Raw genomic sequence first — 22,877 nt, forward strand, 5'->3', positions numbered from 1 at the left:
CAGGCAGAGACTGCCGTGTACTAAGCTAAGTCCTCGTTATATTGGGCCTTTCAGGATTTTGAAGAAGATTAACCCTGTTGCTTATCGACTCCTGCTCCCACCCAGATTTCGGATATCGCCCACTTTCCATGTTTCTCTGCTTAAGCCTGTCTGTTACAGCCCGATGTACCCGCCCACCACTGCGCAGAGTTGCCCCGCGCCCCTGGATGTGGGTGGTGAACCGGCCTACTCCGTTCGTGCCCTCCTCGACTCCAGGAGACGTGGTGGTCGTCTGCAGTATCTGGTGGATTGGGAGGGGTGCGGCCCGGAGGAGCAGTCCTGGGCCGACGCTCGGGATATTCTGGACCCGAACATGATGGCAGCATTCCACCGGAGCCGTCCGGACCGCCCTGCACCTCGTCGCCGGGGAAGGCCGTCGACTTCGAGGTCGTCGGGAGCCTCCCGTGAAGGGGGGGGTACTGTAACGCCGGTTCAGCCTGCGCAGCCCTCTCTGTCCCGTCGGCTGCGTCGACCACGCCCACTCCAGTCCTGCTCCGCTTCGCCGGAGTTCTAACCACCTGCAGTCGATCAACTAATTAGCCACTGGCTTTAAAATGACTCTGTCTCCCTTGCCTCAGCGTGAGGTATTGTTTCTCTTGTAACTTACTAAGCCGTGTGATATTAGCAGTATTGCGAGATTTATGACTTTATTGTTCTTTGACTTTGTTCCGTACCCCGACAACGATTCTTGGACCTGCGATTTTGGATTATTTGCCTTACCTGTGAAACCGTGTATGACCTGGACTGTACCTTCTGACCCCGACTCTTGGACTTGTGTAAATTGGATTGTTCGCCCTTTACCTGTGAAACTGTGTATGACCTGGATTGTGTTACTGGATTTTGCTACTGGATTTGCCCTTTGCCTATAAAAAGTATTCTCCGCATCTGAGTCTCCCTCGTATTCATCATAAATATACACATGTGCAGACCTGAGTAATCTGTACAAAACGGATAGCTACATGACACTCAGCACAGCTGCAAATATATATATTGTTTTTCCAAATTGCGGAGCCCACTGTAAGGATGAGTAATAATTTGACTGACGGCATTTCACTGCGCTATGCCACAGATTTGCCTGCAAACAATTTATTAGGCTGTCTGCCAGAAGCGACTCATAAGGGAAGTCAAGGTCAACACTTTTATATTATTTAAAAGATAATAATGACAGTAATTATGTTTTAAAGTATTCATTTCTTAAGAAATACTACACATTTAATGCTGTTTATCTCATTTGTAAATGGTGCACTGTCACTTTAAGCCCATTGTGTGCCACTGTCTACACATTCTCATAATGATCTTTTTTTACCAGCTCCATTCAAATACAGTATAGCCATATGGCTAGTCCACAAACTCAAACATTGTTTGTGCCACATGTATAGCACAATATTAACAATGATGAGCATAATATAAAGTTGGCACAAACAGCTTTCATTCCTTTGGAAAGAGAAGCATGTATGACATGATGCTTGCTTGACATTTTCTGTTTGCAATTAAAAGTGAATGATGAGCCTGGTAGACCCCTACAGTAGCTACAGTAGCTGAGTGGAATGCGTTTCAATCGGCATATGTGCTTCATGTAAAAAAAATATAGAATACTTCAAGACTCACCAGTTCCATTACACAAAGGCAAAGACAACTCTTCATATTTTTGTCCACTTTCCAAATCACAGTGAGTGCAGCTAGTATGTCATAGTGACCTGGATCAGAGACTTTCTAATGAGGAGACACAGCACTCAAAAAATACTCCATAGAAATGCATGGGGCTAGTTTGTCACGCCAATATGGCTGTTGTCTACACATATTCCACCCCTTCCTCGGCAAAACGTCGACATGTGAATACATTGAGCCAATCATGTGGTGTGATGTGAATACATTGAGCCAATCATATGGTGTGTTGTGAAGACATTGTGCCAATCATGTGTTGTGATCTCGCCGTTGGAGCAAGATTGGTGTTGTGAAGCCTTGCGCACGCGCATTTCTGCCGAAATGGATGCCCTACGAGTGCCCAAAAAGTGTTGTCAAATGGCCGCCGAGTGGAGGGACTTGCCTAAAAGGACTTTGCCTGGATCTCATAGTTTATAACAGTAGGCTAGTGAGAACCGGATACATTTGCAATCTCCTCTAATCTCATATTTGTTGCCTTCACGATTTCCTTTTATACGTTTCTTATATTTAAAAGAAGATATCAATTATCATCAACAATGACAAGCCAGCTGGAACCTACTCGTTTTCTCTCCCTCTCGTGCGTGCTTAGATGCGTTCTCAATTCAATGCAGTAGGCTAGCATAAGTTCATAAGTTGGATCTTAATGGAGAGGACTTGAAAAGATCATCTTAAACATTCAGTTTGCAGTAAAGCTACTAGTGATTGGCTAAATGTTGGTCCTTCCTCTGTCTCTTGGTGCCCTACACACAGTGTGTAACGCGTGTGTGGGTAGCGGCAGCACTGAACTGTGCTCTGGCCGCTTGTCTCCGCTATTTTTTTTTTTTTTAGTGGCTGAGGGAAAGCGTCTCTGTGGTGACTGGTCCACGATCAGGACATTTAGTTTTTGATTCGAGACATGTCAAGTCATCACAAGTCAAAGAGGCAAAGTCCAAGTCAAGTCTCGAGTGAATAGTATTCAAGTCCAAGTCGAGTCGCAAGTCATGCCGAATTTTATCAAGTCAAGTCTGAAGTCATTAAAATCATAACTTGAGTCTGACTCGAGTCCAAGTCATGTGACTCGAGTCCACATGTCTGGAAATGAGATGTTATTATCATTGAGACAACAGGGGTATACAAAAAAATCCGATTGTAGCTTACAGCAGCCGACTATTTAGGTTAAGTTTATAACGTTGTGGACGGCCACTAAGCATCTTCTGTCCCATGGCTGCGCGTGCTTCTAGTTTTGTTGGTAAACGGGAAACCCGTGTATACTGCCCATATGAGAAACCGCCCCTGTGTGTAATAATGAACAGTAATCCTGATAAATGAAAGTGCCCATTGAGCCATCATAAGAGGAGATATGACAGGACTGAAAGAGAGGAGACTATCAGAATATCAATCAAATAGCAATTTATTTGACAAATGACAGACTTGAACCGTATAGATCATACCTTAAACTCTATGCCTAAAACTTTACCTACAATCCCTACAGCCACCATTTAATGAACCGTAAACCTAATTAAGTGATTAATCACCATGACAACCCCAATAACTCAATCAAACATGATGAACCTAATTATCTAATAAGTTAAGTGTTTCCTTTAAGCAACAATTAGCTATTAGTTAATTATTACCTGAGTAACCCTTGAGCCACCCCTGACAGACATGCACACACACACAGGCTGGGGCTATACACACACGCCCTGTTTAAGGCTGGGCCGACACACACATCCTGTTTATGGCTGGGGCGAGTAGACCTCACACCTGGATCCCGTCAGGTGCGGGTCACAGGTGAGGGTGAACTTGAAGTAGAACGGATAAATGAAAGTGCCCATTGAGCCATCATAAGAGGAGATATGACAGGACTGAAAGAGAGGAGACTATCAGAATATCAATCAAATAGCAATTTATTTGACAAATGACAGACTTGAACCGTATAGATCATACCTTAAACTCTATGCCTAAAACTTTACCTACAATCCCTACAGCCACCATTTAATGAACCGTAAACCTAATTAAGTGATTAATCACCATGACAACCCCAATAACTCAATCAAACATGATGAACCTAATTATGTAATAAGTTAAGTGTTTCCTTTAAGCAACAATTAGCTATTAGTTAATTATTACCTGAGTAACCCTTGAGCCACCCCTGACAGACATGCACACACACACAGGCTGGGGCTATACACACACGCCCTGTTTAAGGCTGGGCCGACACACACACCCTGTTTAAGGCTGAGGCGATAGACACACACACACACACACACATCCTGTTTATGGCTGGGGCGAGTAGACCTCACACCTGGATCCCGTCAGGTGCGGGTCACAGGTGAGGGTGAACTTGAAGTAGAACGGGCCACGCTTCACCCCACAGCTGCGGTAGTGCGTCCCCTGCTGCAGGTGGACGTTGCAGCGCCCCAGCCGGTCGTCCCGACCCCAGTCCTCGTCCCACACCTCCAGCCGGAGCAGCTGCGTGGTGTCCACGTGGCCGAAGTCGAAGATCTGGTTCCAGGTCGGGTAGTTGGAGCGGATCATGCGGGAGCGCCGGTAGCTGCTGCCGTACCACAGCTTGACGTAGGCCTCGGTCTTCCCCCACCGATCCCCCTTCAGGCGACGTGCTCGCAGCGCCGTCACCACCAGGCGGCCGCGGGCGATCCGCAGCGGACAGCAGTTCGGGGAGACGTTGGGCCGAGCGCTGCACGTCGGCGGCGACGTCTTCCTCAGCGCGTGGGCCAGAACGTACTTGCGGATCTCGTTCCGGAGGTTCTGTCGGACGACGGCGTCGGTGACGAGCTCGTGCAGAGGCAGGAGGGAGTAGGAGACGATGTCCGGGTTCCTCTTCAGGCTCTGGAGCCAGCTGTGGAACCCTGCGGAGTCGTTCCGGGTCATGGAGAACTGCCCCAGCCACCCGTTGCCCCCGGAGACGTCGCTGCGGTGGTCGAGGAAGCCCGCGCTGTACCCCGCGGCGCTGTCCTGGTTGTTGATGATCTTGGAGCAGCTGGACGACGAGCCTTTGAAGAGGCCCAGACCCACGGACAGGCCAGCGCTCAGGCAGTTCTTCACCTGGCTGCTGGACATGCTGTTGAGGGTGATGAGACAGGTGCGGATGGAGGTGACGCGCTTGAAGCGGCCGCCCAGATGCACGCGCTGAATGTAGTGGGTGCCGAAGACGCTGATGATGCGCCGGTACTGTTCTGCGGAGCTGGAGGAGTAGGAACGGGGGAGGCTTGCTAACGCCCGATGAAAGTCAGGGCTGAGTGGCGGGGCACTGCGCACACGGTAACTAGACAAACAAACAAACAAACAAACAAACAGAAGGAGAAGAATGGGCAGAACATTCTAATAAAGCAGGTGCGAATTTCAGAACCATTCCATTGTTTTTTTCCAACCAAGAAAATTGCAAGAAATTACCAGTGCATGAAAATGCAAAACGTATAATGTAAAATAAAGTGTTAAAACAGATAATGTAGAGATAGTTACAAAGGTTTTGCTTAGGTAGACATGGTTGTTGCAATGATAAAGCTGTTTCTATGATGGTTCCTAAGGTAATCATGATTGTTGCTATGAAAACTGAGGTAGATGCTTTATTTCAATGCTTGCTATGTTGGTTGCTAGGTAGGTGGTGGTTTAATATAGTTATAGTTGGAATGGCTGAACAGTTGAGTAGTTTAAATGGTTAAATTACGTAATAGTCAATTATTGTAGTGACGACTTTTATTTTGAAACAGTTGTGGGCAGAGGAAACAGTTGACGGGAGTCATAGATGATGACAGTGTTATAAAAGCTAACTTACACGTTACATTTATATAGCTCTTTTCTCAACACTCAAAGCGCTTCACATGGAAAGGGAGACCTCACTAACCGCCACCAATAATTTCTGTACAAAGAAAGCTAACTATGCTAACAATGTAAACAAGCTAACTGTGCTAACAGTGTTACTTAGCTAAAGCAGTTATGCTAACAAAACTAACAATGTTAACTAGCTACCTGTACTTATTGTATTATTTAGCTAACTTAGCTAATGTTTGCTAGCAGGTATGCTAACAACGTTAACTATGTTAACCATGTTAACTTAGCTAGAGACTGTCTCAAATTGCATACTTCTGCACTTACAATACCTAATTTGAGTGCGTGAGGGTGTTCACACTGAAAATTCCAACGTCACAAAGGCCGCTGCAAGTCCCTGGATGGTGCACTCATAACGGTTAAAAAGCTGAGTGTGGAACGCTGGACACTTTTTCGCCCTTAACGGACGCCATCTTGGGGTTAGTGTTTGATATGAGACGACACTATTCTGTAAAAATTTGCGCACTACGCCAGTCAGCACACAGAACACATAGGGTGCTGCACAGAAGTGTACTCACAAAAGTACGCCAGTTGAGACAGTCAATGTTTTCTAGCTGTTATGTTAACAATGCTAACTATGTTACTTAGCTAACTTAGCTAATGTTTTCTAGTAGTAATGCTAACTATGTTAATTATGCTAGCAATGTTAACTAGCTGTTGAAGACTTTTATTTTGAAACAGTTGTAGGCAGAGGATACAGTTGGTGGGAGTCATAGTTGATTACAACTGACAGTTGGAATGGCTGAACAGTTAAATAGTTTAAATCAGTGGTTCTTAACTGGTGGGTCGGGACCCAAAAGTGGGTCGCGGAACCATTCTGGGTGGGTCACGGAGCTTGTGGTTAAAAAAAAAGAGAAGAAATCGCCCATTTCAAATAGACTTAAATTGAGACTAAATGGTGCAGAATCCACAGTGTGCGATGCACAATTGCTGGAACATGAGTGAAAATGCCTCATAATAAAGTACACCTGTCAAAGACAGACCTGTCAAGTACTTTAAGGTGACATCAGGAGTTGGAGACTTCACAAATGTAATGCCAAACAGCATGTTCCAAACAAATAGGCCTACAGGCACTTCGCCTGTCTTAGCATGTAGCTCACCAAATCTGTTGTCTTGAACGCTATAGAATATATATATGGGTCGCGACTTCATGAACATGGGAAATTGTGGGTCCCAAAGCCAGACCAGTTAAGAACCACTGGTTTAAATGGTTAAATTATTTAAAAGGGAATTATTGTAGTGAGGACTTTTATTTTGAAACAGTTGTGGGCAGTGGAACAGGATCTGTAGTCTTAAGAGAATGAGATTGTATGCTTAAAGCCTGAGAAACTGACTGCAGTTGCTACATGTGGCCTGGCCACCTGGCACAGGATACGAATTGCTTAATGGCCATATTCTGATGTCATAATGGCCAATGGTAAGTCTATGGCGACATTGTTAATAGTTTTTAATTAATAGTTTAAAAAGTATAAAAGTTACAAAGACTAAAAATATAAAGCACACATGTCCTAAGTAAGATCTACGCCACGCAGAGCTACAGTGCACTGTAACTAAGTAAGTATAAGTATATACTCTTTTGATCCCGTGAGGGAAATTTGGTCTCTGCATTTATCCCAATCCGTGAATTAGTGAAACACACTCAGCACACAGTGAACACACAGTGAGGTGAAGCACACACTAATCCCTAATGCTACAACAGCAGCGCTCGGGGAGCAGTGAGGGGTTAGGTGCTTTGCTCAAGGGCACTTCAGCCGTTTCCTACTGGTTAAGGTCAAGGTCATTAGGAAAAGGCTAAGACATGTGGGTGAATATGAATATGGGAGGTTGGAGATACTTCTTTGTAATGTAATATGAGATTAGCTGGTTGGGGATACATACAGTATGTGATATGAGATTAGCAGGTTTGGGATACCGACCTGTAATGGGAACAGGAGAGCTGATGGCAGCTGAAGACGCTTTTGTCCACTCTCAGTCTGGACGAGGCGAAGGCGTAGTCGGCGGAGTCGCTCCCCGACAGCTGCAGGTTTCCTTTGTACTTGGACAGGTCCAGGGCCACAGTCCAGTCGTTTTGGATGGAGGAGGAGGAGCTGTGCAGCAGTGAGCTGACGGAGCTGAATGTGGTGCTCTGGAGCCTGTGGCTGCAGCTGCTGTAGGCGCGCCAGTCCAGCACGGACACGGGCAGCTTCTGCAGCTGGTTGCCCATCAGCGGGTTGGCGCACAGGCTGCAGGTGTTGGTGGGGGTGTGGTACGTCTGCATGTCCACTACGTACGCCCCTTTGCGCTGGAGCTTCACCACGTCGAAGCCCTCGCCCACCAGGTTGTGGCCGGGCACGAAGGGGGCACGCTGGCACTCGGCGTGAGTGCCTGTGCGGCAGGCGTGAACCAGTGCCAGGGGAGATGCCAACAGCAGCAGCTGCAGGAGGCACGACGGGGGAGCCATGAGGACACGGCAGGCACAGGAAATGACACCCTGGGACAGGAAATTGCATCATCACACAACACTGTTAACCTGGACAGGTGGAATGAACTCAGGAAATGGATTTCTAGAAATAGATTACTTTAAAACATTTATAAAGTCTATGGGCTAAATATTTTGTTGACTGTTGATTTTCGAGTGTGACACACACACACTCATGGTGGGAATAAAGTACAGCACAATGGAAAGACAATACATTTCCAAAATGATATTGGTATTTTAGTCCAACCAGCATTCTCCGTACATAAAACGAAAACAGTTTAATTGCTCCAATGATCATGGTAGGACCATGAAAATCTTGGTAATACTATGTAATTTATCTTTGAGTTAGAAAAATTAACATGAACGTTATTAAAGGATTAAGTTATAAATGTTAAATAATTATTTGAGTTAGTTTGACTATTAAGGTTTTAAAATGAAGACTAAGAACTAGATAACTGACTGAATGGGTTCTTTAATGCAACCTTAAACTATGTTAATTGGTAATGGAAAGTACATACATAAAATAATAAAAATAAGAAACATTGAATTGGAAAACACAGAAATTATTTAAATTATTATTATTATCATTATTATATTTCTCATCGTAATGTTTTTAATACTGAAATTATTGTATTATTATTATTATTATTATTATGGCACTATTAATTAAACACAAGAGGGAAAATGACTAGTGCAGGGACACTTACCCAGTGGTGTGGTGAAGGGTGTCTATATCTTGGTGATATTGAGCGTAGCTTCCCTTCAGCCTCAGTGTGCTCACACGTTAGCACTTTCTGCTTCCCCTGCCTTTCATAGGGATGGCTGGAGACGTTTTCCTGTCAAGCAGAGCTGGTTTTTCTGAAGTTTCGGGAAAGTGGTTGTTATATTTCCCTCTAAGGTTGATTTACTGGAACATAGCCAGTGATTGGGACAATCTAACCACAAATTAAACTATACTCACTTTGACAAATTGTAGAGAATCAGAACATAGGAGGTCTTGACAAAAGAATGAAAACAAACAAAAAACGAAAAAATGTTACCAAAACCAAAATCATTCTGCTGGTAGGTTATAAATCCTAGACAAACCAGTTTGACAGTCATTGACTGTATTAAGAGAACCAGATTAATTCATAAGACTTGGGGAATAGCAAAGGGCCATCAACTGAATTAAACACAAAGCATTCATGAGAAAACTGACTTTACTGTGTTATTAAATAGCATTGTTATTATTAGGTTTAGTTTACATTGTTATTAAATACTGTTGTTATTACATAGCATTGTTATTATTAGGTTTAGTTTGACACTTAAGACGTTTCACTTTGCCCATCGTTCAAATTAGGGCAAGATTAAATTCACATTGTTTATATTTAAGGGTTGGAGTCCTGTTCCTTGAAATCCGGGTTATGAAATGCAGGTTATACCGCATTACTGCACTACACACCTAACAATGCAAAGAAGCTGGATTACAGCCAGGTATGGATGACTAATAGGTATGTCCACTAAGTAATTGATGTGTTATGTTTAACCTGGAGATGTTTTAAGGAAGTTGACCTGCTCCTTACAGTAAATGTGCACACCTTCAAGTAAATGAAGCCCCCCCCCCCCCCCCCCCCAGCTGTAATGATGTTCCCATGGTACTGTATGTGACACTATTTATTTGCTTACAGGAGGAAACTAATAATGGATGCATTGTTTGAGGTGATTTGTGTTTTGGCTCAGTGCCATGGAAGGTTTGGGCGGTGTGTTCTATTTTTAGTGTGCATGTTACTGGGTGCTGTTTTGTATTTATGGTGTGCATGATGTAGTTATTTTACTTTAAAGGTACAGATTTATGGTGTGCATGATGTAGTTATTTTACTTTAAAGGTACAGATTTATGGTGTGCATGATGTAGTTATTTTACTTTAAAGGTACAGATATTACAGTTTTTTAAACCCATAAAATGTTTTGTCACATTCAGCAATCATGTCCTCACGACCGCTAGCTGGCCATTCCATGAGTAGCTTACACTGTAAAAAAAACTGGTCTCTCTAGGCAACCCAGGCCCTGAAATCTGGAAACAAAGTGGGGGCAGCCTGTCCCCTAAACAGACACGAAACTCTGCGTGGAATTTCTCAGGGAATGCTGAAAGTAGGGGTGAGCTACGTATAAGTATAGTAGCTATAGTATATATACTCTTTTGATCCATGCGATGGAGCTACATCTCTGTTATGTTTCGTACGGTCCTTGGTTCAAATATAATGTATGTTTTTTTCCCCACAAAAGCTAATACAAAATAAAAACATAAACACAAACAAACGCGACTTCCTGCGCAGTCCCTGACTGCACCTTTAAGATATGGGCTTCAAAACCATCTGCATGCCACACTGACCGAAATAAGGAGAATTGAGTCTCTGACATTGCCGAGCTGCGGGTGCCCAGAATGTTGCACTGTGTAACGTCACAGGTAGTAGGACCATGACCCCTTTGTCGGATTTAGAAAAAAAATATGAAAATTGTTGAAAATTGATGATTTACTCTGCTTAAAGGTCTGCCAACTGAAAGCTTGTGCAGATTTTGAGTAAAAAACTTTTTTTGCACAGACTGGAGTGTGCAGATTTTTTCTTAAATCTTTATCTTATAAATTACCAATCCTGCACTTCGACAGATGAGGGGAGATCTTTAACTTTATAAAAAATTTATGAAAAAGACAAATTCCCACATTGTGTTACTTTAATTGACTTCCTCTAAATCTGGATAGGGAATTTTAGCAGTGTTGCTGGAAAGTGTTCCTGCGTATTGTTTTTCTGCAACATTCCCATTGATATTAGGCAACAATTTATTTTTTGGAGTCATCATCAATAGGCAAATTTTCATGATCATCCAATCAGAATAAATGGAACTGGTTATGTGGTTGCCCAGCAACACTGCTCAAAAAGTTGTCCGATGCATCGTCAGCTTGAGTGACATATTCCTTCTCACCACTTGAACTGGAGCCTTCACACAGATATGTAGTTAAACAGGGGACATTCACTTTTACAGAACACACACACACACACACATACGTGATCCCAATCAAAAACTCACAATATTAATTAAAGACTGTGAAGCTGGCCTTTTCACCAGGATCAAATCCTTCTTTTCACCAAGAGCATGTTTTGGAAATGACCGGCGTTCTATACATTATCCCGCTTATTATACGGCTACTTGCCAAAACGAAAAAATAAACTCCATGATATGTCTCTTTACACTTATTTGTTACCGTTTCGTCGTGGCTTTGGCTGAGAAACAAATAGTTCGCAACACACGCTGAACTTGAATCAAACATTCTTTAGAACACAGCTGATCAACCGTCTGCTTTCACTTTTGAATGAAGTTCCAAGCACAAACTCCGTTGCCATTGACAGCGGTCATTCTTGTTTTCAGAGGTCCTTTCCCAAGAAATAATGACCGCTAGAACGTTCGGAAATCCCATTCAAGTCAATGGAGCATTCTACTTGCATTGTGAAGAGCCGTATAATAATATTCATTAAACATTTGCCTTGAGGAGAACCAGTCCATTCCATACTGGCTACTCAATGTGTTGTGTAAAGATGTATGAAACAGCCACCAAACCACAGTCTGTACAAACATATTATACAATTTTAATATAAATATACAACAAACACATTTTGCCAGTTGAGTTGAGGAGTTAATCTAGAAGATTGGCTCTGTCTGTCTGTCTGTCTGTCTGCAAATTATAATGTCTAGATAACATGTTTATCTGATTGTCACATCTCCCTTCTGCCTCCCATAGTATATATATGACTGTCCCATGCTGTTCAATGACTACCAGTAAATGGTGTTTCTGTGTGCATCAGTGTGTGTGTGTGTGTGTGTGTGTGTGTGAGAGAGAGAGAGTGTGTGTGTGATTAATCTGTCACCACAGAGTGATGTTGAGTAAGATGAGCCGCCTATCTTAACAGTCCATTTGATTCTATCAGTCTTCCAGTCCTGACTGGCTGTCACTCCACCTCCTACTTGGCTTCTGATTGGTCTGCTACTACATGGAGAGGGTGGAGCTGGACTGTGATTGGCTAGAGGAGGTGGTGGCGGAGCTGAACTGGGAGAAGCCACTGTGACTGGATTCCAGACTGGACATGGAACCCCTGAGAGAGAGAAAGAGAGAGAGAGGGAGAGAGGGAGAGAGAGAGAGAGAATGAGAGAGAGGAGGGTGGAGAGAAAGAGAGAGGGAGAGAGGGAGATAGTGGGAGGGAGAGAGAGAGAGAGGAGGGTGGAGAGAGAGAAAAAGAGAGAGAGAGAATGAGAGAGAGAAGAGTGGAGAGAGAGAAAGAGAGAGGAGGGTAGAGATAGGGAGGGGGGGCATTTTTCATGTTACTTTCACTATTCATTATTTGGTTAGACTAGTGTGTAGTAGTTGTGTAGTTGTGTAATGGTTAGACTAGTGTAGTTGTGTAGTGTTTAGATTAGTGTAGTTGCGTAGTGGTTAGACTAGTGTAGTTGTGTAGTGATTAGTAGTGTGACTAGCTCCTTATAATATCGGAGCACCTCTCAGGTAATCAGACAACAACTGCAGTGAGTTGGGAGAGAGAAAGGAAGAACACATAGGCTACTACTGGCCAATCCTCTCCAATTGTTTACAATTGGACTCTGGGCGTTTGGAAACAGCTGAGGGAGGAGGCTACTTGAAACTGCGAGTTTCGGTCGGTGTGAGCGAGAGGACTTTCAGTTGACAGTAATTAACACCCTTTTGAACAATCTAAGCTGTGCGAACGTCAGAGGGCGGTCTACGCTGATTCATCATTAGTGAGACACGAGGACAGCTGCAGGCAATTCCTGTCAGCATAACAATAGAGGCTGTAGCTGAAGCGTCAGCGTAAGCGTCAGCCCTCGTTTCAGCCGTACTCGTTTAAGACGGACGCGGTCAAGACAAGCAAGTTTACCTGTGCAAGTTCACCGAAAAAGGCAAAAATGTACCATTACACCATATCTGTTATCACCGGCCATCGCAGAAAACGGCATCATGCCAAAAGGGGCCGAAATCGCCTTAACCTACAGCAACTTAAACGGTCCTCACCTACAGAAACCTCTTTCTCCATGGCCTTGTGGAACTGTCAATCCGCAGTCAACAAAACGGACTTCATAGCTGGCTATGCCAACCACCTTTCGTTGGAACTCCTTGCTCTCACTGAGACTGGGATCAAACCAGAGAACACAGCCACCCCGGCTGCACTCTCCACTAACCTTACACTATCCCACACCCCTCGTCCATCTGGACGAGGAGGTGGGACGGGCCTGCTGATCTCCAACAAATGGAAATTCACCCCGCTACTGCCTTCAAACAAATATGTCTCATTCGAATTCCATGCCATCACAGTGATCGCCCCAGCAAAACTCTACGTGCTGGTCATCTACCGCCCTCCAGGCCAACTAGGCGACTTTTTGGATGAACTTGACACTCTGCTGTCCTCCATCCCTGAGCATGACTGTCCGCTTCTTCTTCTCGGCGATATCAACATCCACTTAGATGCCCCAGGCTCAGCGGACTTTTTGGCCCTGATCCACTCCTTTGACCTCAAACTGGTTCAAAGCCCACCGACACACAAAGCTGGCAAAGAGCTTGACTTGATCTTCACTCGGAACTGCAGCACAGACACCCTCACGGTGACGCCTCTCCATCTTTCTGACCACTTCTTCATCCAGTTCAACGTCAGCCTGACAGAACAGCCTCCGGCTCCTCAGCCGATGGTCACGTTCCGCCGCAACATCCGGAACCTGTCTCCAACGCACTTTTCCTCTGTGGTTGCCTCCGGTCTACCTCCACTCAACACCTTCTCCTCTCTGGAGGTTAATGAGGCCACAGACTCGCTCTGCTCCACACTGAGCTCGTGTCTAGACGAGCTGTGCCCTCTTACCACAAGGCCAGCTCGATCCAAACACTCTCATCCATGGCTAAATGATACCCTCCGATCGCAGCGCACCAGACTCAGAGCCGCGGAGAGGAAATGGCACAAATCCAAACTAACTGATGACCTCAAAAACTACCAGACACTCCTGGCCTCCTTCTCAGCCAGCATCACTGCTGCTAAGACGGCTTTCTACAATGACAAAATCAACAGTGCTACAGACACTCGAAAACTTTTTTCAACCTTCAAATCGCTACTCAACCCTCAGATGCCTCCTCCTCCATCCAGCCTTACTGCAGATACCCTCGCCTCATTTTTTACAAACAAAGTGGCGGCAATCAGCAGTCAATTCTCTACATGCCCACTCAACGCATCGGACTCAGATACCGCACTCCTACAACCTCTAGGGACTGCTAGATCATCTTTTTCAGCATTCACGCCTCTCTCCGAGAATGAAGTATCTAGACTCCTGACATGCAGCCGTCCTACCACATGCTCGCTGGACCCTATACCTACGAGCCTACTTCAGTCCATCAGCCCGACCATCGCACCAGCTATCACACACGTGATCAATGCCTCGCTAACCTCCGGCACATTTCCAACAGCGTTCAAAATGGCCCGGGTAACACCGTTACTTAAGAAAGCTTCTCTCAACCCTGCTCAAGTCGAGAACTACCGCCCTGTCTCACTCCTGCCTTTCTTATCCAAAGGCATTGAACGAGCAGTCTCCAAACAGGTCTCTGACTTCCTTTCACAGAACAACCTTCTGGATCCAAATCAGTCTGGGTTCAAAAGCGGCCACTCTACCGAAACGGCTCTGCTGTCTGTAACAAAAGCCTTAAAAGAAGCCAGGGCGACCGCTCGGTCATCAGTACTCATTCTGCTTGACTTATCGGCTGCCTTTGATACGGTTAATCACCGCATCCTTCTCTCTATACTCGCTAACATGGGAATCTCCGGTTCTGCTCTCTCCTGGTTTGAATCCTACCTCACAGGACGCTCGTTTAACGTATCATGGCTTGGTCAGCTATCTGCACCTCACCATCTCACCACAGGGGTCCCCCAGGGCTCAGTACTGGGCCCCCTTCTCTTTGCTATCTACACCACCTCCTTGGGACAGATTATCCGTTCGCATGGCTTCTCATACCACTGCTATGCAGACGACACACAGCTCTATCTGTCCTTTCCACCTGATGACCCCTCGGTTTCAGCACGGATCTCGGATTGCCTCTCAGACATAGCTACATGGATGAAGGCACACCACCTCCAGCTGAACCTCTCAAAGACTGAACTGCTGGTCCTCCCAGCTAAACCTACCATACACCACGACATCAACATCAAATTTGACTCTCTGTCTGTTTCACCTACCAGGACTGCAAGAAATCTAGGAGTTGTTCTCGACAACCAACTAAACTTCTCAGATCATGTTGCCTCAGTCGCCCGGTCATGCCGTTTCGCACTCTACAATATACGGAAAATCAGGACTTACTTAAATCAAGATGCCACCCAACTTCTGGTTCAGGCAATAGTCATCTCACGACTCGACTACTGCAACGCCCTCCTGACAGGTCTCCCAGCCTGCGCAGTGAAACCACTTCAGATGATCCAGAACGCGGCGGCGCGCCTGGTCTACAACCAACCCAAGAGGGCACATGTTACCCCGCTACTCATCCAGCTACATTGGCTACCTATGGCGGCCCGCATCAAATTCAAGGCTCTAACGCTTGCCTACAAAGTAGTCTCCGGTTCTGCTCCCACCTACTTGAATGCCTTCATACAGACATACGCTACCTCCAGACCGCTGCGCTCCTCAGACGAACGACGTCTAGCTCTACCTCCGGTACGCTCAGGCCAATCCAAACTTTTCTCATCTGTTGTTCCTCGCTGGTGGAACACACTGCCAGTTCCTACAAGGGCAGGGACATCCCTCTCCATTTTCAAAAAACTCCTGAAGACCCAGCTCTTTAGAGAACATCTCCTCTCATAGAAACACTTACAACAAGTCTTGCTGATCCTAGCACTCACCAGCCGTCTTAAACTGACACGTAACTGTTAAAAAACAGCACTCACTGATGCACTTATTCTTACTGTACTCTAATGTTTTTTAAATTGTCCTAATATTGTTGAGAATTGCTCTAAAACTTTAACTGTTTACCATGTGGTTAGTCGCTTTGGCTAAAAATGCGTCAGCCAAATGTAATGTAAAATGTAATGTAATGATTAGACTAGTGTAGTTGTGTAGTTGTGTAGTGGTTAGACTAGTGTAGTTGTGTAGTTGTGTAGTGGTCAAACTAGTGTAGTTGTGTAGTGGTGAGACTAGTGTAGTTGTGTAGTAGTTAGATTAGTGTAGTTGTGTAGTTGTGTAGTGGTTAGACTAGTGTAGTTGTGTAGTGGTTAGTCTAATGTAGTTGTGTAGTTGTGTAGTGGTTAGACTAGTGTAGTTGTGTAGTGGTTAGACTAGTGTAGTTGTGTAGTTGTGTAGTGGTGAGACTAATATAGTTGTGTAGTTGTGTAGTGGTTAGACTAGTGTAGTTGTGTAGTGGTTAGACTAGTGTAGTTGTGTAGTGGTGAGACTTGTGTAGTTGTGTCGTTGTGTAGTGTAGTGTTGCTGATCTGAAGTCGCGGGACTGCAGCACCTCTGTGTAGTTGTTGTGTAGTAGTTGTGTAGTTGTGTACCTGAAGTTGCGGGACTGCAGCACCTCTGTGTAGTTGTGTAGTAGTTGTGTAGTGTAGTGTTGCTGACTTGAAGAGGCGGGACTGCAGCACCTCTGTGTAGTTGTGTAGTAGTTGTGTAGTTGTGTAGTAGTTGTGTAGTGTAGTGTAGCTGACCTGAAGTGGCGGGACTGCAGCACCTCTGGGTAGTAGTTGTGTAGTGTAGTAGTTGTGTACCTGAAGTGGCGGGACTGCAGCACCTCTGTGTAGTTGTGTAGTAGTTGTGTAGTAGTTGTGTAGTTGTGTAGTTGTGTACCTGAAGTCGCGGGACTGCAGCACCTCTGTGTAGTTGTGTAGTTGTGTAGTAGTTGTGTAGTGTAGTGTAGCTGACCTGAAGTGGCGGGACTGCAGCACCTCTGGGTAGTAGTTGTGTAGTGTAGTAGTTGTGTACCTGAAGTGGCGGGACTGCAGCACCTCTGTGTAGTTGTGTAGTAGTTGTGTAGTTGTGTACCTGAAGTGGCGGGACTGCAGCACCTCTGGGTAGTAGTTGTGTAGTGTAGTAGTTGTGTACCTGAAGTCGCGGGACTGCAGCACCTCTGTGTAGTAGAGAACCCTGCAGCGGTGTGGCGCCCCCTGGAGGGAGGCCAGCATATCGTCCACGCGCGCCAGACTCGACCCTGAGCACGCCGCCGCCGCGCTGCCATGGAAACGCCACTGCAGGATGTAGAACCCAGGCCAGCGAGTCACGTGAGTGCCCTGAGAACCGCAGAACCACAGAAGCGGAGATCAGCACGGAATGACAGAACAGCCACTTCAAATTCAGCACTGCTGTCCATCCTAAACGTCCTGGAGTTGTGTAGTGGTTAGACTAGTGTAGTTGTGTAGTTGTGTAGTGGTGAGACTAGTATAGTTGTGTAGTTGTGTAGTGGTTAGACTAGTGTAGTTGTGTAGTGGTTAGACTAGTGTAGTTGTGTAGTGGTGAGACTTGTGTAGTTGTGTCGTTGTGTAGTGTAGTGTTGCTGATCTGAAGTTGCGGGACTGCAGCACCTCTGTGTAGTTGTTGTGTAGTAGTTGTGTAGTTGTGTACCTGAAGTTGCGGGACTGCAGCACCTCTGTGTAGTTGTGTAGTAGTTGTGTAGTGTAGTGTTGCTGACCTGAAGACGCGGGACTGCAGCACCTCTGTGTAGTTGTGTAGTAGTTGTGTAGTTGTGTAGTAGTTGTGTAGTGTAGTGTAGCTGACCTGAAGTGGCGGGACTGCAGCACCTCTGGGTAGTAGTTGTGTAGTGTAGTAGTTGTGTACCTGAAGTGGCGGGACTGCAGCACCTCTGTGTAGTTTTTGGCTTTTTGGCTGATGCCGTTGATGAAAGCCCCATAGGGCACTTTACGTTGTTACGTGTGAGCTGATGTCAATACATTCTGCCTGAAGCCATGTTGAAGCCCAACTGCTGGTTTGCTGCAAAAGAGAAAAAATAAAATGAATGTTCATTCAGTTTTTTAAAAAAATTGAATGAACCATGAAGAAAGCAGAGTTGCGCCTTATTCTAAATTATATCTCTCGTTGTCTACATTGTCTTAAATACTTTCTCTTATTAGTATACAGTATATATACTTTTGATCCCGATAGGGACATTTGGTATTTCATTTCATTCCAGACCAGCGACCGGCATATTACCATTGGTTAATCATTCACAGGAGCTATATTGGGACAAACTGTTCCAAAGTAATATTTCAACATGTCTTACTTATGAGTTCTTTCCATTCCAGACCAGCGACCGGCATGCCAAAGACCTTTCACGGAGGAAGTTGCCCAGATGCCATCCAGGTACTTCATGTCACTGGAAACGCCATCCAGGTACTCCATGTCACTGGAAGGGTTGAAGTCTTGGGGAATCCTAAAATGTTTCAAATGGTCAATTTTCTGCTTCTGTCACCCTCTAAACCCTTGACCCATTTGTCTGGAGAGAACTTTAATAAACAACTCACCACTTTCCAGAAAAGTCCCCAATCAGTTCCATTGAGCCAGCTTTCTTCATTGACAATCTGGGTTAGGGACACAAAACGAGCAATTGGAAAAATGCAATGACACCTACTAATCAATAATCTACTAGCTAGGCTTACAGTTGGAGAAGACACATTGAGTCTGAGCTTTTTTCATTAATATGGTTTATGAACAAAAATCTAGCCATTTTAAAATACAAAGACACTTATCAGTCAAGAAAGCTCTAAGAATCACAACAGGATTAAACAATCAATGGCCTGTTATGGGTCATTCCATTAATTAATCATTAATAAAACATAATTTGTCTTTGAGTCATCACAAAGTTGTCTATCTCTTGACCTGATATCAGACTGTTATCTGAGATACTGTTATAGGCAAATGCCGGTCACAAATAGCACGTAGCCAGGAACAGTATCACCGTTCTGCTTACAAAGCCTAGAGATTTCATGTTAATGCAAACATAATTGCTTTCTTTTTTCCCAGATGTAGCTTATTAACAAGGTTGCGTTTGACAGTGCAATTTTGTTGAAATTCTTAAATCCCTGCCATCGGTCATTTTTATAACCCTGCTAACAGTCCTGATATGAGCCAGGCTTCTCCAGGTAGTCAAGAAAATGTGTATTTTAGTTGTTTGCCATGTCCAAATTGTCGAACATCTTTGGGCTTATTTACCCCGGCAGTCTGTTTAAGCGAGTGTTCAGTGTTCAGACACTATATAACGTCATGCACTCAACTATTGCTGTAAACAGCTGGCTACCACAGAAACATTCTGAAATAAATGTATGTTTGCCTTACTCACCAATCTACGCAGTAAGTATAGTTTACTGGTTCACGAGCAGACGAGCAAGTGGGTTGAGAGGGTTGACTGTGAAGCAGTAGTCTACCTTATGGACCTTTATCAGACATTTGATAGCAGGGTGACACACCCTTCACTTGATAGACTTTGGAACATCCCTTACAAAAAATAACTGCACTAATCCAATATAGCCTAGTAGAGTTCTCAATGGGTCGGGTCGGGTTCGGCCCGACAAACCCGACGGGACCCGCAGGTTCGGATCGAAAATAAGCAAATGACTTGGGTCGGGTCAGACCTCGGGCTTAATCTGATCTGCTCAGTGAAAAAAAAAAAATGTATTAATCATCGCAGCTGTTCACCGTAAAGAAAGTCTGCTACTGCGTGCAAAGGGCATCAGGGGTAGGGACAGACCTGCCGCCTTTAGCCTGGAGAAGAAGATGGAGTTGGTGAAAAGTAGGCTAAACTTGCCGCAGGTGAATTCACCGTCGCTACTACAGGAGTGGGAAAATCAGAGGTCTGGAACGGTTCTGAAAATTACGACCCGACCCGGCTATGGCTTTTAACCTGATGTAACCCGACACACCAACATGAATTATCTGTTTAATTATTAATTCATGTTGGTGTGTTGGGTTACATCGAGTTAAAAGCCACGGCCGGGTCGGGTCGGGTCGGGTCGTAATTTTCAGGCCCGTTGAGAACTCTACAGTAGCCTATAGTACAGTGTTTTTCAACCTTTTTTGTGCCATGGCACACTTTTGACACTTAAAATGTCCCACGGCACACTAGCATTCTGTGAGAAGAAAAACTATTGCTGTAAACAGCTGGCTACCACAGAAACATTCTGAAATAAATGTATGTTTGCCGTACTCACCAATCTACGCAGTAAGTATAGTTTACTGGTTCACGAGCAGACGAGCAAGTGGGATAGAGAGGGTTGACTGTGAAGCAGTAGTCTACCTTACAGACCTTTATCAGACATTGGCAGCAGGGTGGCGCACCCTTTTCTTGGTAGACTTTGGAACATACTTTTCTGTGGGTGTATGAAATGTTTCAAGTGTCTCACACTTGTGACTCTGGATCAGCGCATGACAAGTAAACAATCACAGTATTAAATGGCATACTTATGTACTTACAACACCTCATTAGAGTGTCTTAGATGGCATACATATGTACTAACTCATTTCAGTGTCTTAAATGGCATACGTATGTACTTACAATACCTCATTAGAGGGGATGCATCCCCTCTATTGAAATCCGAAAACTTATTACAGTGCATGAAAATGCACTGTACTGTTCTTCCTAGGCAACTTCTTCTTCTTCTTATTACAGTGCATGAAAATGCACTGTACTGTTCTTCCTAGGCAACTTCTTCTTCTTATTATTATTATTAGTGGGTTTGATCCAGCAAGACCACAGCATGGCTTTGCCATGCTGTGGGCTTGCGGAGCAAGCCCACTATTGTTCTTCTTAAGTTTTCTTATTATTAGTGGGTTTGATCCAGCAAGACCACTATTGTTCTTCTTAAGTTTACTTATTAGTGGGTTTGATCCAGCAAGCTGTGGGCTTGCGGAGCAAGCCCACTATTGTTCTTCTTAAGTTTTCTTATTATTAGTGGGTTTGATCCAGCAAGACCACAGCATGGCTGAAAGCCATGCTGTGGGCTTGCGGAGCAAGCCCACTATTGTTCTTCTTAAGTTTACTTTATTTATTATTCCTTTTCACCCACTTTTTGGCCGAACTACTGCTCCTAGACCGTTTGAGCTATCGACGCGGTTCGAACTCCAAAAATTCAGGCCCGAACCGGTGTAACTTGCTTGTTAATTTCGTGTCGCTGGCCCTTGTCGTTTTCGCGGTATTCCCGTTTTTCTGCGTTTTTCGGCCCCATTGAAATGAATGGCGGAATGTTCAAGGATTCTAATTCGATTGTGACATCACAGCTCTAATTGCTTAAGCTTGCACCTGGAAGAGTTCTAAGCCACCTGGCAGAGCTCTAATGGGCTGGGCTGGGCTGGGCTGTCTGTGTATATGAAGGTGTGTGCATGTAACTTTTGACCCGTATGTCCGATTTTCATGAATGAGGTACCGTTGGAATCCTTGAATGAAGCCCAGTTCAATGCCTTGCCAGCACTAAGTGTAAAGGTAATGTAAAAAAAGATGAGACAGCGCAAAGCGCTGTCTCATCTTTTTTTTTAAAGCCAAACCATGTTGATACAGGTCATTAAAAAATATATATATATATTTTCCAAATCCATTCAGCCCAGTTCAATGCCTTGCCAGCACTAAGTGTAAAGGTCATGTAAAAAAAGAGGAGACAGCGCGAAACGCTGTCTCCTCTTTTTTTTAAAGCCAAACCATGTTCATATAGGTCATTAAAAAAATAAATAAATAAAGTATTTCACCAATCCATTCAGCCCAGTCCTATACCCAGCTAGCTCCATTTGAACCTAGTCATGTGTACAGTTGTATAGATTATTACATTGAGAAACACACTTTCATACAGATATCATGCATATCCACGCAGCATTACTAATCAAGTTACTCATCGTTGCCCAGCAAGAAGTCCACAATCAATTCAATTGTCTTGCTACGATCTGTGGAGCTTACAGACAACGTTATATTACTACAGGTTCTGTATGCTATTTAAAGCCGACCTAACGCTGAGTCCCTTCTAGACGGTGTGTTGCAATGCATTCTGGGTGCTGTGCTGTGATTCGACGGCTCGTCACCTGACCCACCAAACAACAACTCTCTGGGATGTGGCAAATATCGCGTAAAAACCTTGTTGCCGGAACAACAGGGAAAAGGCAACAGGATAGCAGCACGAAAGACACACAGGATACACACGGAATTTTGATGGACGTCCTTATCAGTCTATGGTCTAACTTATAAACGTGTCGGGTCAACGTCAACGATAAGTAAGTTAGGCTAACGTAAACGTTAGCTATTTGCTGTTGTCATATGCTAGTGCTATATGCTTTAGGCTACGTGATGGCCATTTATCACACTAATTTTAGGTACTACTTTTACGAGGTCTGTAGCTCTGTCAAAATGTATCTTATCGTTGAACAGACTACAAGGTTATCTTCCTTAGACTTCGTAGATGTAGTTACTACAATTTGGAAGCGAATTTCGAAGTGTAAATATGGTTTTAGTGTGTAAACAGACCAACCACGATTTTGCAATGAAGTTAATGGAGCCTTTTATGTAGGGCTTCTAGGCTACTTTCACGAAGTCTGTAGTTCTGTCAAAATGTATCTTATCTATGAACAGACTACATGATTATCTTCCTTAGACTTCGTAGATGTAGTTACTACAATTTGGAAGCGAATTTCGAAGTGTAAATATGGTTTTAGTGTGTAAACAGACCAACCGCGATTTTGCAATGAAGTGAATATGGAGCCTTTTATGTAGGACTACTAGGCTACTTTCACGAAGTCTGTAGTTCTGTCAAAATTGATCTTATCTATGAACAGACTACATGGTTATCTTCTTTAGACTTTGTAGATGTAGTTATTACAGTTTGGAAGCGAAATTCGAAGTGCAAATATGGTTTAAA

At 44.4% G+C, this 22,877-nt stretch overlaps 2 protein-coding genes across 2 annotated transcripts; one reads left to right on the forward strand and one right to left on the reverse strand.

Moving 5' to 3' along the window:
• Positions 1-3,948: 3,948 nt before the first annotated feature.
• Positions 3,949-7,922, reverse strand: LOC143137507 (perforin-1-like). Its single transcript, XM_076297757.1, has 2 exons — positions 7,449-7,922; positions 3,949-4,969 (listed from the first exon to the last, which is right to left on the reverse strand). Exons 1-2 carry the CDS (start codon positions 7,787-7,789, stop codon positions 3,961-3,963), a joined length of 1,350 nt encoding a protein of 449 aa, XP_076153872.1. The 5' UTR covers positions 7,790-7,922; the 3' UTR covers positions 3,949-3,960.
• Positions 7,923-12,531: 4,609 nt separating this feature from the next.
• Positions 12,532-15,861, forward strand: LOC143138640 (uncharacterized). Its single transcript, XM_076299065.1, has one exon. The coding sequence runs from the start codon at positions 12,940-12,942 to the stop codon at positions 15,859-15,861; it is 2,922 nt and encodes a 973-aa protein (XP_076155180.1). The 5' UTR covers positions 12,532-12,939.
• Positions 15,862-22,877: the final 7,016 nt, after the last annotated feature.

The sequence above is a fragment of the Alosa pseudoharengus genome, unplaced genomic scaffold (assembly GCF_046254945.1).
Source record: "Alosa pseudoharengus isolate Yale_2024_CS ecotype anadromous, Long Island Sound unplaced genomic scaffold, YU_APseudo_1.1 YU_APseudo_1.1_scf_21, whole genome shotgun sequence".
Taxonomy (NCBI): domain Eukaryota; kingdom Metazoa; phylum Chordata; class Actinopteri; order Clupeiformes; family Clupeidae; genus Alosa; species Alosa pseudoharengus.